Raw genomic sequence first — 15,676 nt, 5'->3', positions numbered from 1 at the left:
ACACTTCCAACGGGGCAATGCTCCAGCTCGCTCCGCCGGCGCCGGCTGGCTGCGCATTGCACCCTGGGATGTGTAGTCTCCGCTTAGCGCCCCCCCGTTGGGCAGCGGCAACCGCCCTAACAGCTCTCGCGAGGTTTTTGAATCGCTCTGGTCTCGCGCGCGGTTTCCTCGCGAGGGCGGCCGCCTTGGCTGGGATGTTTGGTGCGGTCGCCATTCCCCTGTGTGACGTCATAGTGCATTGTTGTGAGAGTAGCGGAGCATCCCTCAAGCTGTCAGCTGTGCTGCTGCTGCTGCGGGAGCCCGAGCCGGCCCAGCCCCCTTCTCGTCCCCCCGCCCCGGGGGCTCCGGAGCTCCGCGCCCGTGTAGCCTTGTCTGTGTGGAACCCCTCCGGGCCCCCCTCCCCCGCACGCTCCAGTCCGCCCTCCCCCCGCCCCCCTAGAACCATCTCAATGAGATGCAAACATGAAAGACAAGAGGAAGAAGAAGGACCGCACCTGGGCCGAGGCTGCCCGCCTGGTAGGTGCCGCGTTCGCATGGTGCGGGCGGGCGAGCCCCCGGCGAGTGGAGGGGGCGGTCAGCCCCGTACAGACCCCCCCCCCCACCCCCCGGCTTTGTTGCAATCAGTAGGGCATGTTGGAGTGAGCGTGCAGGGCTGTGTGAGCGAAGCGATTGACTCGCCGGGCGGTAGCGGGTGTGAGTGGCTGCCTCCCTCCTTACGTGGGTGTGTGAGGGGCTAAGGGGCTAGCCAGGGGAATTCCCCCCCCCACACACACACACTGCGTGTGAAGTTCCCTCATCCCCAGGGGGCGCCTCCTTTCCCTGGTATGCGTATGTCTCTCCCACAGCTCTCCCTTTTCCCTTTAATGTGTGGGGAAATAGCTACACCTTTCGTTAGTGTGTGTCGAAAAATATCCACTATGTGTGTGTGTGTGTGTGAGAGAGAGAAATTCCCTTTTCCCTGTCCCATGTATTTGTTTCAGATATCCCAGAAAAGTCCTCCCCCTCTTTAAAATATATGTAAGTGAAAGATCCAAGGATTTCCCATCACTCCATTAGTGTGTGTAGGAGAGAGAATTATCCAGGGATTCCTCTCCACCCATCGGTGTAGAGAAATAGCTCAGGCAATCAATCCCACCCCTCAGAAAGCTATCTGGCTCTAAAGACTTCATGTGTTCCCAGAGGGTTGGGGAATTATTTGTCACCCTCTTTCTCCAGTATCTGTTTTATGTGACTTTGTTTTATTGTTCGCTAAGTGTATTAGGACACATCATTTACTTTGTGCTTCAGGACCCTTTTGTGTGAGTTCTCTCCATTCTAGGAATTTCACAGTGTGTGTGTACGATACAGCATGTGTGGTTGTACATTATAGTGCGTATGCCTTCCCTGAAGATGGGGTTATTTCAGCATCAGTTAGATGCGGTTATAGAAAGAGGACAGCTAGAAAGATCTGCTGCTGTTTATATTGGGTTTTTTGGGGGTATTCATAACAATTTCATATTTTACTGATTATTTCAACAATTAAATTAGTATCGAAAGAATGTGATCCTTTTCTTGTGGTGCTAGTGAGTGTCTGTTTTATTTATTTTTTTGTCTTAGAATGGCTGTGAAGCACAGTCCTTTTTGAAAGGATGTGTCTTGTGGGACTATGGAGCATTACATAGGAATTTCAGCCTTTCAGTGCTTCCACGGCATAATTTATATCAAAATAGGAGGCAGTCCTAACTATAGATGTCACTGGCAGTGCCTCATAGGAGTCTTGCATTGATTGAACGTATAAGGTTCATTGGACATGTGGCAAAAAATTACTACAGTTAGTTCAGCTTTAGCAAGGGTGGTCTGATGTAGGCACTTTTAGAGTTGAAAAATATGCCTGTCTAAAACAGGAAATGTGCCAGGCCCAAGATTCTTACTTTCTCACTATTGTCTTTCCTTAACTCTGTGGATCCTGGTAAAGGAGTAAGTGTATTAAGAGGGCACTCTCTTCCCCAAACTAATGACTAGAATAGATGTTCCCAAACTCATGAACTTTATAGCTCTTTATGGTTGTTTGTGACTGTGATTTGTGGCTGGCTTTTGTTATATTGTAAGCTGCTAAACTTCATTAAAAGACATTTAAAATACATGGAATTCTATCCTAATGTTAGTTTTGCATGTAAGCAATTGCTGTAGCTGCCACAGGGAATATAAGCCATCATGAATGGGAAGGGAGGTGGTCCGTGCAAGCGAGGAAAATCTCTGTTAAGGTGTAGTCAACTCTGTGGAAAAGTTCAATAGCTTCTAGAACATAGATTCAGCTGTTATAAATAGGGAAGCTCTCTCTGTTTGAGTCGCATTCTTTTTCTCACTCAGAACAGCCTTGATTGTGTAAACCTACTAGGACTGGTAGTTGCTTTATATGAAGAGTGGGTGATGAAGCACGTTGCCTGTTGTACAAAATGTTGTTCAGCCTCCCAAAGTTACTAAATTATCCAGAAGCTTGTCCATAATCTGTTTCCTATATGACTTATGCATAGACTGCTTGCTTTGACCCTGATTCTGCATCAGGATCTACTAGTGCAGGGATTCATGCTAGCAGAACTTTATTGAGGCCAAATTTATGGAGTCCTTATAGTATTTTATGTAAAGGACCTGATGGTTCATTATGATTCCATTTTCTTGGAATACATCAATAATGTATTACTGCAAGGCTTGATTAAATCAATTTCTTTCCAAGGACAAGTAAAGAATGAAGTGATTGATACGTACTCACAAGTAATGACTCATGAGCTAGCTAGATCAATATCTGGGTTATAAAATTGATTGGCTTCTGAATTTCTTTATTTTTAAGAATAGGAAGGTTGAATTAATAAGTTATAAGTACTGATACCCATTTTTTATATTTCCTATAAAAAGCCTACAAGTGTGTTAAGCTTGTAAAGTGAAGTACTCCCAAGTTATGAAATGACAAAGTTAAGATTGTAAGATAACCTTAACTCTGCTCCCTTGTGTATGTGTATGCATTACAGTACAGTCTCTAAATTACATGTTCATGCACTATTTTTCCATAGCACCTCTAGCTCACACAATACAGAATGGGGACAGTGCTCAGTGAATGAAATAGCTGTTGAGTTTTTCACTTTGTACTCTTTGTTCCTCCAGTGTGTGGTCCCATGCTTCATGTACTGCACATTTTCCAAACTGTGGACTAACTAAAATGTTTTTTTCTCTTATTTGCTTTTATTTGACACTCATCACTGTAGTACCTGAGAGCTTTGCAAATGTAAATTGATTTAGCCTTACAACATGCTTGTGAAGTTAAGTATTATTTATTATTATTATTTTATTATTATTTTACCTATGCAGACCGAAGCACAGAGAGATTAAATGTGTTGTCCAAGGTTGCATAGGAAATCTCTGAAAGAGGCAGAAAAAGAATACAGATTCCCTGGGTTGCAGTCTAGTTCCTTAGCCCTAAGCTATACACTAGTCATGGTAGAAGTGGATATAGTGGTGTCTGTAGCATCCTCACTTCAAACTCACATGCCCCATACAACAATTACATAGAATAAAGCAGGGGTAATCTGGACCCTGCACCCATATCATTACACAGCCCTGTCTTATTCCTTGTTCAGCATGCACAATGAAAGAGGCAGCAGTTCTGCAAAAAAACCCAGTAAATTATTTTATAATAAGGCAGTTTTGTAATGCATATGTCCAAGCGATCAGGCTTAAGGTTGATAGGCAACCTTACATTTATCATTTCTTGATACTTGAATACATCGTCTTTGTCATCTTGACATTCTTGTAATGTTTTTTGTATAGAGTCTTAATGTAAGAAGAAACTAACAAATGCCACTATAGTCAGCTGTTTACTATAGCTCACATTAAAATGTTTTATACTGTGCAATAAATAAGGCAGGAACCCTGGAGACATTCCTTGACCTGTATTTTGTGGAGGATGGCAAGGTTCCTTTGAGGTCTAACTTCTTTCCATATGTAGCACCCTACCTCTTTCCTCACTCACCTCCACTAATCAGAGAGAAAAACATAGCCCTTTTTTAATGGGGGAGAGAGGAGGAGAGTACAATTGAACTATTTTGGCTCATATATTCTTTAAACTTAGTTGTTTGTTTGTTCAGAGAGAGCAAACCTGCCAAATTTCAGGAAAAAGCTTTAAAAAGACTGAAAAAGTTAAAACAACTGAAAATGACACCATTGAATGGAAAAGCTTGTGCCTCCTCAGTTCTAGGTGTTCTTAAGACCAAAATTATAAGTCCTGAAATATTATTAACTTCTGTCCTATACTAATTTGGTGCCTTGAGTTGGATTTTCCAAGTTCATTGGTTGCACAAGACATACATAGTACAGATGCATCACAAAATAATTGATTGTAGACCAGCTGTTTATATTTTTAGTAGATGTCATAAGCCAGCAGTTCTGGTAACTTTTGTCTCTATGTAGTTTCACATTCTAAGTTCATCAGTCACTTTAAAATTGAGGAAGACTCTAAAATAATTAAACGAATGTAGATTTACAAATGTGTGGCTATTGGGGAATGAATGGCTCACTTGGAAAATTTCAACGCAAATTTGAAGTTAAATTGAAGGGGTTTGTTCTTTTGAGGTTCAGTCCTTCAATGGTATAGATTGGAGTTGTCATAGAACAACACTCAGCCATTAGTTATGGCTGCCAGGCATACTGCTTTACTTATGACCCAGATAGGTAAAATAGGCTTGAAGGGAGCAGATGCTGCAGGCTGGTAAACCCTCAAGACCAGTGTGGCCAGTATATTTCATGAGGCATCTGCCTATAAAGGATGGTGTTTTATCAGAACCGTTTGAAAGAATTTCTGTAAATAACTTGCCCTCATCACTGTCCTTTTCTCTTTATTCTAAGCACAGCTCTAAAGCATACTTAAACTCTAACTTCCACTTGATAGTGGGAGTAGCTGAAAATTCTGAAACTGGTAGATTTTCACATCACTTATGTTCACTAGATTACCCCCTGCATGCCTGCTTTTCCTCCTCCACGCCCTGTTCATAATTAAATGAATGTAAAGGTTTGCTCCAATTGCTTAGCATTGTGCATGTTTTGCTGCACTATGCAGAATCTTCTTGGTACAGGGGATGAGTGAACCGGGTGTTCTAATGCTTTGGTTCTGCGTATTTATTTTTGTAGCTTCCTGGCGCTACAGGTCTTAGTTAAGAATAAATTATTGTTCCTACATAATAGTTTAAATTAAAAGACTTTTTTTTTTTTTAAGTAGCAAGTATGTATGCAAATTAATTAAAGAAATTGCTGCTTTAAAGAATAACTACTTTGGAGATGTGGTTGTTAGCCTGTATGTTACAGTTTAATGTGGCTGGCTGTCCAAATCTGGTTACCGGTCACTTGTCCTCTGTTCTACTGAGATTGTGTAGTTGAAGTAGATCATACAGTGGTATGGAATTATATTGCAGTATGTCTTTATATTTGAAGCCCACAAATGAGACCAAAAATCAGAATTGTAACATGTATAGCTAGAGCTTTGTAATACCTTTGACTTTTGTCTCCAGTCTTCACTCTTGTTACTATAAATACAGTTTAAAACGTTATGAAAGGAAGTTCATGCATTTCTAAAAATGGGGATTTGACATGACTTTGTTTTACTACACTAAGGGTTTCTTTGTTGTTGGCTTAACAGAGACCTACTATTATTTCCATATTTCTTCTAAGTTCATTCTTTTTTAGACATGCAGAAATATTGCTGCTTTGGGAGGTTTTGATGGCCTATCACTTTGATCCACAATCAATGTTGCTTTGAAGATCTGTGGGGGTTTTTAATGTTATTTATTTGCCCTAGAGCTTTCTCAGATTTCTTTTTTTTTTATTCAAAGCAATTGCTGCACTTGTTAGGTAGCACAACTCCTCCATCTATTTCTTTACCTTCTGTTGTTGCATGTACATAGCAGCACCACTTTTTGTTAGTATTGAGTATTCTAGAGATTAGTAGATTTAAAAAAAAAGATTTAAAAAGGTGAACTGCAAATAAAATGTAAACTTAATTTACTTGTCCAATATGTGGACAGTGATCCTATTAATTAGAATGAGAGACATTAATCTTATAAACAACTAAGCCTTACCTTTTTCTCTGAGATGTTCTGAAGACATGTCTGTCTTGATCAACTGTGATGCCTCAGGTACCAATGAGGTACTCTGGAGCATGGAGCCAGACCTCTGAATATAGATATTGAAGAAAAGAGGAATATGTTATATAATTTTAAAGTAACTTGGAAAACTACACAGAGCCCTTGGAAGAGCCCTCAGCGCCCTATAGATGGTTCAGTGCTCCAGAAAGCTTCCTTAGTAGTTGTGATATCACAGCATGGGACCCAATGGAGTATTGCAGAGAATCAGGAGCCAGATGTCTGTGAATTCCCAAGACCTGAAATAGAACAGAAAAGGGCAAATTTGGATTGTTCATGGGCCCAGTCCTGCAAGATGCTGAGTGCCTTCAGTTTCCTTTGTTGTGATTTGGAGTGGAGCCTGCTCAGCATCTCCCAAGAGGTCCTCTGCACATAGTCTGATCTGGCCTTACATGCTAAATGCCTATCTTTGCCTTTTCAATGAGGGCATTCAATCCACATGTATTGCTAAAGTCAATGGAATTTACCTTTTATGTTTGCAGTCACCTTTAGATAACACCCATGCGCTAAACTATTTCCTGTTACATATAGCATCTCATTTCCTCTTCCAGTTTTCTGACTTAAAATAAGCAATTGTCTACTTCCCCCATCCCAGGTGTTGCATTCTGAGAATAATATATATATATATATATAAAAAAAAGCAAGGCAACAAGAAAATTGTTTTTTTTAAATTTTATCTGTGTTGTGTGATTCCCTAAAGGCCCCAGTCAGTATCAGGGCTGCATTGTTCTAAATGAAGACGTGATCCCTGACCCGAAAAGGTTAAAACCTAAATTGAAACAAGGCACAGGTGAGTGTTTATAAAACAATCAATGAGAGAAGAAGGATGAAGTAACATTGGCTGACTGTGGACAGCTTGATGATTCTGAATCATTTGGATATTTTTAGTAAACAAACTAATAGCCATCCATGATGTAAGTGGTCAGTAGCAAAAGAGGGTTTTGAGGTAGATGTTGTAAAGCTGTTCTGGTTAGTTCTGGGAAGGCTTTCCATGCACAAAGGGTAATGTGTAAGAAAGCAGAAACGTGGAAGAAGTGAACATATGGATGGTTGGGCGGACTGGCATAACTGGTGAAATAGAAGGGCAGGATACAATATAAGTGATGAGAAACAAACAATAGGTAGAGATGGATAGAGTGAAGGGCATGAGGATTAAATCAAGGTATAAATGTAAAGCAGTTGAAGATCAGACAGAGGACAGATTAAAAAAAAAGGATGTGATATAGAGCAATGGTTTAGAAGATTTTAGTGGCTACGTTTTGTATGGATTGGAAGGTGATGAGCACATGTCTGAGCCACTATGTTTATCATTTGATGAGCTGATTTAAAAAACAAAACAAAAAAACTTCAAGCTGCTTTCTTCTCTTCATTTTAGTTGGATCTCTAAAAATGGATCTTCTTAATTGTTTCTCTTCAGGCATCTGTTGCAGTTAGTATATTTTGGAGTTACTGTCTAATGATAGAGTAGATGTATTTGAAAAAGAACAAAGATCCTGTCCACCCCTTCATGAGGTTCTCTGCCCTGCATAGGTGCAGCTTCTGTCTAATATACTACCATAAAGATTCTTTATATTGCTAACATTTTAAGTGATTAAAATTTGGATTATATTTAAAAATATTTTTCACCCTCTATGCAGTTTTCTGTTTTTATTTTGGTTAGTTTGGGCCAGGGGTCGGCAACCTTTCAGAAGTGGTGTGCCGAGTCTTCATTTATTTACTCTAATTTAAAGTTTCACATGCCAATAATGCATTTTAACATTTTTAGAAGGTCTCTTTCTATAAGTCTGTAATATATAACTAAACTATTGTTGTATGTAAAGTAAATAAGTTTTTAAAAATGTTTAAGAAGCTTCATTTAAAATCAAATTAAAATGCAGAGCCCCCCAGACCGATGGCCAGGACCCAGGCAGTGTGAGTGCCACTGAAAATGAGCTCGCGTGCCGCCTTTGGCACGCATGCCATAGATTGCCTACCCCTGGTTTGGGCAATGAAAATAAACTGGTTAATTTCACTGTAGTTCGCATGCACTAGCAGAGTACTGCAATGTCTGAGTTGCAAGCCCTTTAGGCCAATGTTTAAGTCTGAAAACAAAACAAAACAAAAAAATCCCTACTGTCTAAACTTTGGGCCTGACCTACATAAGTGTCCCTGTAACAGAAAGTGAAGTTTGATGCCTGATGTGTGCGTAGGGAAGTGCTCCTGAAAATCACAGATGCAGAGAGAACTATCAGTTTAAATTTAAAAGAACACTGCACCTATCTGCTCTTCTCAGCATTCTTAAAACTTGCATGTTAAGAAACCCCTTATGTATTACTTGAAGTGCCATTAAAGGCTGAAGTTACTTACTTATTGAAGTAAGTGTGTGTGTGTGTGTGTGAGCGAGAGAGAGAGAGAGAGATCTGGGAAGTCTAGAAAACTACTGTAAGTACTAATGTTCCAAAAACCTGTATTTAGACATATATTCATACAGAATTTGTTTATGTGGTAGGCATATTCTAAAACCCTTTTAAAGTTTTCTGTATCCTTGTATTTTGCTACATACCTATCTCTTGAACTTTAAAACGCAAACTTGCATGCCTCTTCTGTGTGGGAGCAGCAATATTGGCAAAGGGCCAGGGAAAAGTGGCAGAGAGGAGTTGGAGAACTGCAGTGGGGGAAAAGATGCAGAGGTGCATGCACACAGTATGAAGTGGAACAAAAAAAACCCCAATATCCCAGGAGGAAACCAAAATTCCATGATAGAGAAGGAGAGAAATGGAAAGAGAGAGAGAGAGAAATTAATTTTCTTAATTTTGGGATGACACTTTATTGGACTGTCAGCTACTTATTTAAGTGAAGTGGTAACACAATAATCTGAAATAAGACTTCCCTGCTAAATTTTTGTTTTCTTGAGATTTTTGAAGTATGGAGATTAAAACAACAAACCAAAGAATCCTGTTCTCTGTAGAAACTATTGTGACACTCTGCACCCCCATGTTCATCCTTATAATATCATTGTGTGGTATCCACTGTAAAGTTTGTCATGTCGGGTGTCTTTGGAAGGCTCATGATGCACTAAGCATTGTTGTTTTAGTAATGTTATCGGCTGTAATTTCATGTATATAGTTATGAGGCTCAAAATGTCTTCTCATGTCTTAAAACAAGCCCAGGCAAAAACTCCCCCAGAGGAGAGGGGCAGTTCACACCTCATCAGGGCATGTATGAAACAAACCCAGCCCAGCCTCACAGGAACAAAGGACACTGGCCTAGGCAGCAACAAAGGATCTGTTGGACTCTCGAGTGAGTCACCTCCCTTCCCTTGGTCAGTTTGGGACTTAGATGAGATAAGGCTCACCTGACTCTAAAGGGGGGGGAGGGCGCAAAGCCAAGAGGGAAGAAAGAACAAGATAAAAGGGAGAGACATTTGCCATGCTCTCCCTCTCTTCCACCTCCATCTACAGACACCACCACCAAGCGACTGAAGTGCTGACCAAAGGGGAGAGCCTGGCTGAAGGGCAACCAGCCAGCCTGTGGTGAGAAGCATCCAAGTTTCTAAGGGCACTGAAGGTGTTAAGATCAGCTTACAATGCGTTTTGCTTTTATTTCATTTGACCAGATCTGACTTGTTGGGCTTTGACTTATAATCACTTAAAATCTATCTTTTGTAGTTAATAAATTAGTTTGTTTATTCTACTTGAAGCAGTGAGTTTGGTTTGAAGCGTGTCAGAGACTTCCCTTGGGATAACAAGCCTGGTACATATCAATGTAATTATTAAATTGACGAACTCATATAAGCTTGAAGCGTCCAGTGGGCATAACTGGACACTGCAAGACGGAGGTTCCTAGGGCTGTGTCTGGGACCGGAGATATTGGCTAGTGTCATTCAGTTGCAGAATCCATGCAGCAGCTGGCCAAAAGTGCTCACTCACATAGCTGGGAGCAGCTTTCATGTTAGAGGCTGTGCATGAACAGCCTGGGAGTGGGGGTTCTCACAGCAGAGCAGGGTAAGGCTGGCTCCCAGAGTCAAGGATTGGAGTGACCTAGTAGATCACGGGTCCAGATAACACCAGGAGAACGTCACAACTATAATTAGAACTTTTGTCTGGGAAATGAACTACTGTGTTTCTTATTACATCACATCCAACTAATTTTAGGAAAATTTGCCTTGTCTATTTCAACCAAGAGAATATTGCAAAGGTTTAAAAAAAACAACAACAACCCTTTAGAAATAAATGAAAAGACCCACTTGTCTTATGAAATATTTTCCTCTCCTTTGAGTGATAGGCAATCCTTTCTACTAATGGAATTTTCAGAGTTGGTGTCACCTGATCTTGTCCAGATTGCTTCTAGAAAAGCAATGCTTATATGTGTACCTGTCTTGGAATCTCTTTTGCAAAAAAGCCCTCTTCCATACTTTTTCAGGATGAGACTACTGCTGTTTTTTGTTTAGTAACCAGAAATACTGATGTATTTTCTTACCGTTGAAAAATATAACATCGAAATGTTCCACAAATAGATTTGTATTTATGGGTCACAATATCTGGAACAGTTTAAGGCAAAATCCACCTTCCTGCATATAAGCCAAAAGGCTCATCCAGCCACTGCATTGTATTGCCTTATAGGCAGAAGATGAACTGGATGGCTACCCTGGAGGCCAATGCTGAGGCATCCTAACCTTTGTGTAAAGTGACCTTTCGTCTTTCTGTTAACAGGATTTTTTAGGGAAACATGGTTTTCTAAGACCACAGTCATTGGAACTCTTGGGGAGTCTGTGTAACTTGCATGGGATTTTGGTAATGAATGTTTTGACTCTATAGCTCTGATGTGTGTTAAAATTCTTTTCAAAGCTTTTGTGAATAGGCGAGGGCCTTTTCTTTTCTTTTAGGATACCAATTTTACAATAGTGTTCCATATCCTTAAAATAAAAATATTCCGAGATTGCTCCATTGAGCAAGAGAGTTCATTCTATGGTAGAGCACCAATAGAGTTGAAGGATAAGACAGTTACATTTTTTCCTGTGGACTGCAGGTGATTTTAAATCATAGTCCTTCCCGTGCTGCCATATGTCGCTTAGGGCCTGAGCAAGGCTCCTCTATCCCTGTCTATCCTCAGCCACACTCTATGTTCTCTATGTTGTTAAGTCCCATAGATTTCCTGCTCTGAATAGTGTTCGACGAAGGTATTCTTTCACTTGGCCCCTTTTGCATGTTCTTTCAGCTGCCCAATGGCATGCTTGCCATGGCAGATGCTCTGGCTTCATTCTTAACATGTCCTATATATTTCCATCTTTTTTTTCTGGATAACTTTAGAGGTCAGGAGGTGTTGAACTCTGACAAATCTTGGCATATGTTATTTCATTTACTATCTTGTATTTTTCTAAGGTATTTGCTTTCGAAGACATTTAGACATCTGTCTCTGTCTTTGGTGACTTTCCAGCTTTCACATCCATATGTTAAGATGGAAATAACATTTGAATTGAAGATTCATAGTTTGGTCACAGTGTAGTATCCAGGGAAGTGACCTATCCTGAGTGCCTTCACGTTTTACTCAGATGGGTAGACAAAATCTGCATCTTAATTTTGGGCTTAGGGTTACAAACTGTTGGTATAAGGATCACATCTTTATCTCTATCTCACTATCACCTCTGTAATTTTGAAGTCAGAGTTCATCTTTGTTCCTTGTGGGCATGAGGCCTATTTAATTGTTCTGGCTATGAAGATTGATAGCTTTTATTGAGTTTAAATCTCTAAGGGAAACTTCTGTTCAGCTGGTAAACCACTCTGTTGATTTTCCTTTGTCAACTATGTCAATGCAAAAAGCAACAGAGGGTCCTGTGGCACCTTTAAGACTAACAGAAGTATTGGGAGCATAAGCTTTCGTGGGTAAGAACCTCACTTCTTCAGATGCATCTTGCATCTGAAGAAGTGAGGTTCTTACCCACGAAAGCTTATGCTCCCAATACTTCTGTTAGTCTTAAAGGTGCCACAGGACCCTCTGTTGCTTTTTACAGATTCAGACTAACAGAAGCCCTTATTGAGGGTAGTGTGGATAAAGATATGCTCCCTGTGGAAAACTGGTAATGCTTATCATTTCGTGTATTCCAAAGGCAAAAAATTATTTCATAGAATTATCTTTTGAGTCACAGATTAAATGATAGGTGTGGTCTAGCAGTAACCAGAGAAGGAGAACTTCTCCAAAAGAACCAGGGCAATTCACCCCCATAAAACAAATCTGCTCCCCTTCATCCAACCTTGTAATTACCATGCATTCCAAGCACTTACAACTCACCACAATTGTAATCAAAAGCATTTTCTGCCATGAGGAAGAATGGGAAAATACCATACTCTTTGTGTGTATTATAAACAACCACCACCCCAGAACGAACAAAAAAACAAACAAACAGAACAACTGCTGGTATAAGGTGCCATGAAAGTTTTGTTTTGTTTTTTTTTATTGCCAGCAGTTTGGGATGGTCAGATTAGGGTTGTTAACCCTCCAGGATTGTCCTGGAGTCTCTAGAAATTAAAGATTAATCTTTAATTAAAGATTGTCATGTGATGAAACCTTCAGGAATCCCTCCAGCCAAAATTGGCAACGCTAAGTCAGATTGTTCTCAAATAGAAAAGCTATAAGTTATCATGCAGGTCTTCCCAATAAAACCTTTAGGGCATCTCCCTGTTATATAGACACCCCATCATGTGTTCTATCTGATCTGTCGGTACCTTGCCAAACTCTTGTTCGTATGGGTTTGAAACAATACATTATTTGCCAAACTTTATACAAACATCACTAGGTTCCACCCAAATAGAGCCCGTTTCTGTTACAGCTAATATACTTTAAAGCCGGGTGGGGGAAGACAGTATGAAGATTAGAATTAAAAATGAACAAGATATGTGACGCAAACAAAATATGCATGGTTTGGTGTGATACAAAGTACCGATTCTCCCTTGCTTGAGAACCTTGCATGAGTAACTGGCAGCTGTACCATCTGCGATTAAGGTGGTGTTCCCCAACTCATGGCAATTAAAACTTCATAGCATCCCACACCGTCATGTATTTTATTTTATATACAGCTGGTAGTGATGACTAATCTCTTAAGACTTTAATCATCTCATGAGGAGAGGTGGAATAATTCACAGTAGCCCTTCCTTTCCTCACTCATGAAGATAAATGTCATAAAATGATGGCTGATCATTGTTATGACACTAACCATTTTATATTTAACAGAGATAGCAAAATCCCACTGGCAGCTAACAAAAGAATTCTCTCTATATATGTGGTGCGAGAAGGCTATATTTCTCTAATTCAAAAATGTGACTTTCCTGTCTACTTTTGGAGCATTTGAAGTACTAGAATTTGATTGTGCCAGTGAATTGACTACATACAGGGATATGATGTCACAATTCAAATTGATTTCAAGTCAGTTTTGAACATTCTGTAAGCTTGAAAACCCCCCAAATCCCTTTCATTTGTAATAGCAGCTCCCTTAAAAATTGAATAATTCCCCCCTGAATAAAACAAGATGATGGCTTTCATTTCACTTTTCTTTGGAGGGATTTTCCTGATGGGGTTGGGGAATTCAGATGCTTGACTTTTCCCCCACCAAAAAAATAACTTCTTCCCTCCCGGTTTTAGTTTTCCTTGTCCTGACCTTCTGTGTTGCACCCCAGCCCATCCACCCTCCAGGCACACACACTTTGGTCATCCTTATAAGGATAAAACCTACCAAAGTACGAACAAAGGTTCATTCTCTACATCAGTAACAACACAGTTTGGCTCCCCTTCTTTTCATGTTAGCCAACAGGCAGCAGTACAGGGAACTGTGCTGTGTAGCCGGTGATGGGAGAGGAAGAGAGAAAACACTGAGGCTTGCAAGGATAAGGAATCTCTTTACAAAGACTGAGAGTATGTAAATAAACTTTTCATCCAAGCATCAAAATGCTGTACAATGAGGATAAATATTATATCTGTTTTACAGATGAGAGAACTGAGTCACAGACAGGCTACGTGATTTTTTTAAGGGTCACACAGTATCTCTTTCTATATTATTGTTAGATGTGGTATAATGTAACAATCCTATTATTTGTAAATAAAATTGTTATATTCAGCCCAGAGTGACATGGCTATAAATGCTTAATTGTATTCATTCCTCACAATATACCCATATCAGTCACAACACAAAATCTGCTTGTTTTATTAATTTTATGGATAACCCTGATCTAGAAAAAGTAGTTTAAAAGCTGATAGGAAGTACGTATTTAGCTGCAGTATATACCCCTAAACATATTTTATTCTTAATCCTATATGTTATAGTTTAGTATTTTTTCTCTCTGAAATCTTAGGTCTGTATTTGTAGGACACCGTCTAACAAGATAACTCCTTGTAGGAGAGGAGTGAAAAGAAAACTGGCATAACTGTCTCCTCTTGTTAAATCTGGTACATTTAGAGATAGCCAGTAGGAATTCTGTTACTCACTTTGGAAGTACTCCTTAAACATTACATTTGCCTGAGGAAAGTAAGTGATGGAAGCTTTTAAAAACGCACACTTGTGTGCGTGCGCGCGCACACACAGATACAGACACATGATTTCAGAAGACTTCCTCTTCACGTGTTTTGATTCTGACCATGTTGAAACATCAGTAGTACAGCAAACCTTTTAGTGTCTGAAAAAAGATCTATATTAGCTTGTGTTAGAGTGATATAATATATATACAAAAAATGAATATATTCAGGCTTTTCTGTGCTGTTTTTCTCTCCATCACTCACATAGCAATCAGTGTTAAGTCCCAAGCAGCCTGCGAAGAGCTACAAAAGGATCTCAGAAAACTGGGTGACTGGGCAACAAAATGACAGATGAAATTCAGTGTCGATAAATGCAAAGTAATGCACATTGGAAAACATAATCCCAACTATACATATAAAACGATGGGGTCTAAATTAGCTGTTACCACTAAAGAAAGAGATCTTGGAGTCATTGTGGATAGTTCTCTGAAAACATCCACTCAATGTGCAGCAGCAGTCAAAAAAGCGAACAGAATGTTGGGAATCATTAAGAAAGGGATAAATAATAAGACAGAAAATATCATATTGCCGCTATATAAATCCATGATATGCCCACATCTTGAATACTGCGTGCAGATGTGGTCGGCCCCATCTCAAAAAAGATATTAGAATTAGAAAAGGTTCAGAAAAGGACAACAAAAATGATTGGGGTATGGAATGGCGATTAATGAGACTGGGACTTTTCAGCTTGGAAAAGAGGCGACAAAGGATATGATAGAGGTCTATAAATTCATGACTGGTGTGGAGAAAGTAAATAAGGAAGAGTTGTTTACTACTTCTCATAACACAAGTACTAGGGGTCACCAAATAAAAATAATAGGCAGCAGGTTTAAAACAAACAAAAGGAAGTATGTCTTCACACAACGCACAGTCAGCCTATGGAACTCCTTGCCAGAGGATTTTGAGAAGGCCAAGACTATAACAGGGTTCAAAAAAGAACTAGATAAGTTCATGGAGGATAGGTCCATCAA

The 15,676-nt window shown here is 39.8% G+C and overlaps 1 protein-coding gene across 1 annotated transcript in view; it reads left to right on the top strand.

Moving 5' to 3' along the window:
- Positions 1-440: 440 nt before the first annotated feature.
- ASXL3 (ASXL transcriptional regulator 3) overlaps positions 441-15,676 on the top strand; it is a 136,656-nt gene continuing 121,420 nt past the window's right edge. Inside the window, exon 1 of the mRNA XM_065399681.1 lies at positions 441-516. Coding sequence (XP_065255753.1) covers positions 463-516 — 54 coding nt within the window. The 5' untranslated portion in view covers positions 441-462. The remainder of the gene's footprint in view (positions 517-15,676) is intronic.

The sequence above is a fragment of the Emys orbicularis genome, chromosome 2 (genome assembly GCF_028017835.1).
Source record: "Emys orbicularis isolate rEmyOrb1 chromosome 2, rEmyOrb1.hap1, whole genome shotgun sequence".
Classification (NCBI taxonomy): domain Eukaryota; kingdom Metazoa; phylum Chordata; order Testudines; family Emydidae; genus Emys; species Emys orbicularis.
This window is presented reverse-complemented; position numbering and strand designations above follow the sequence as displayed.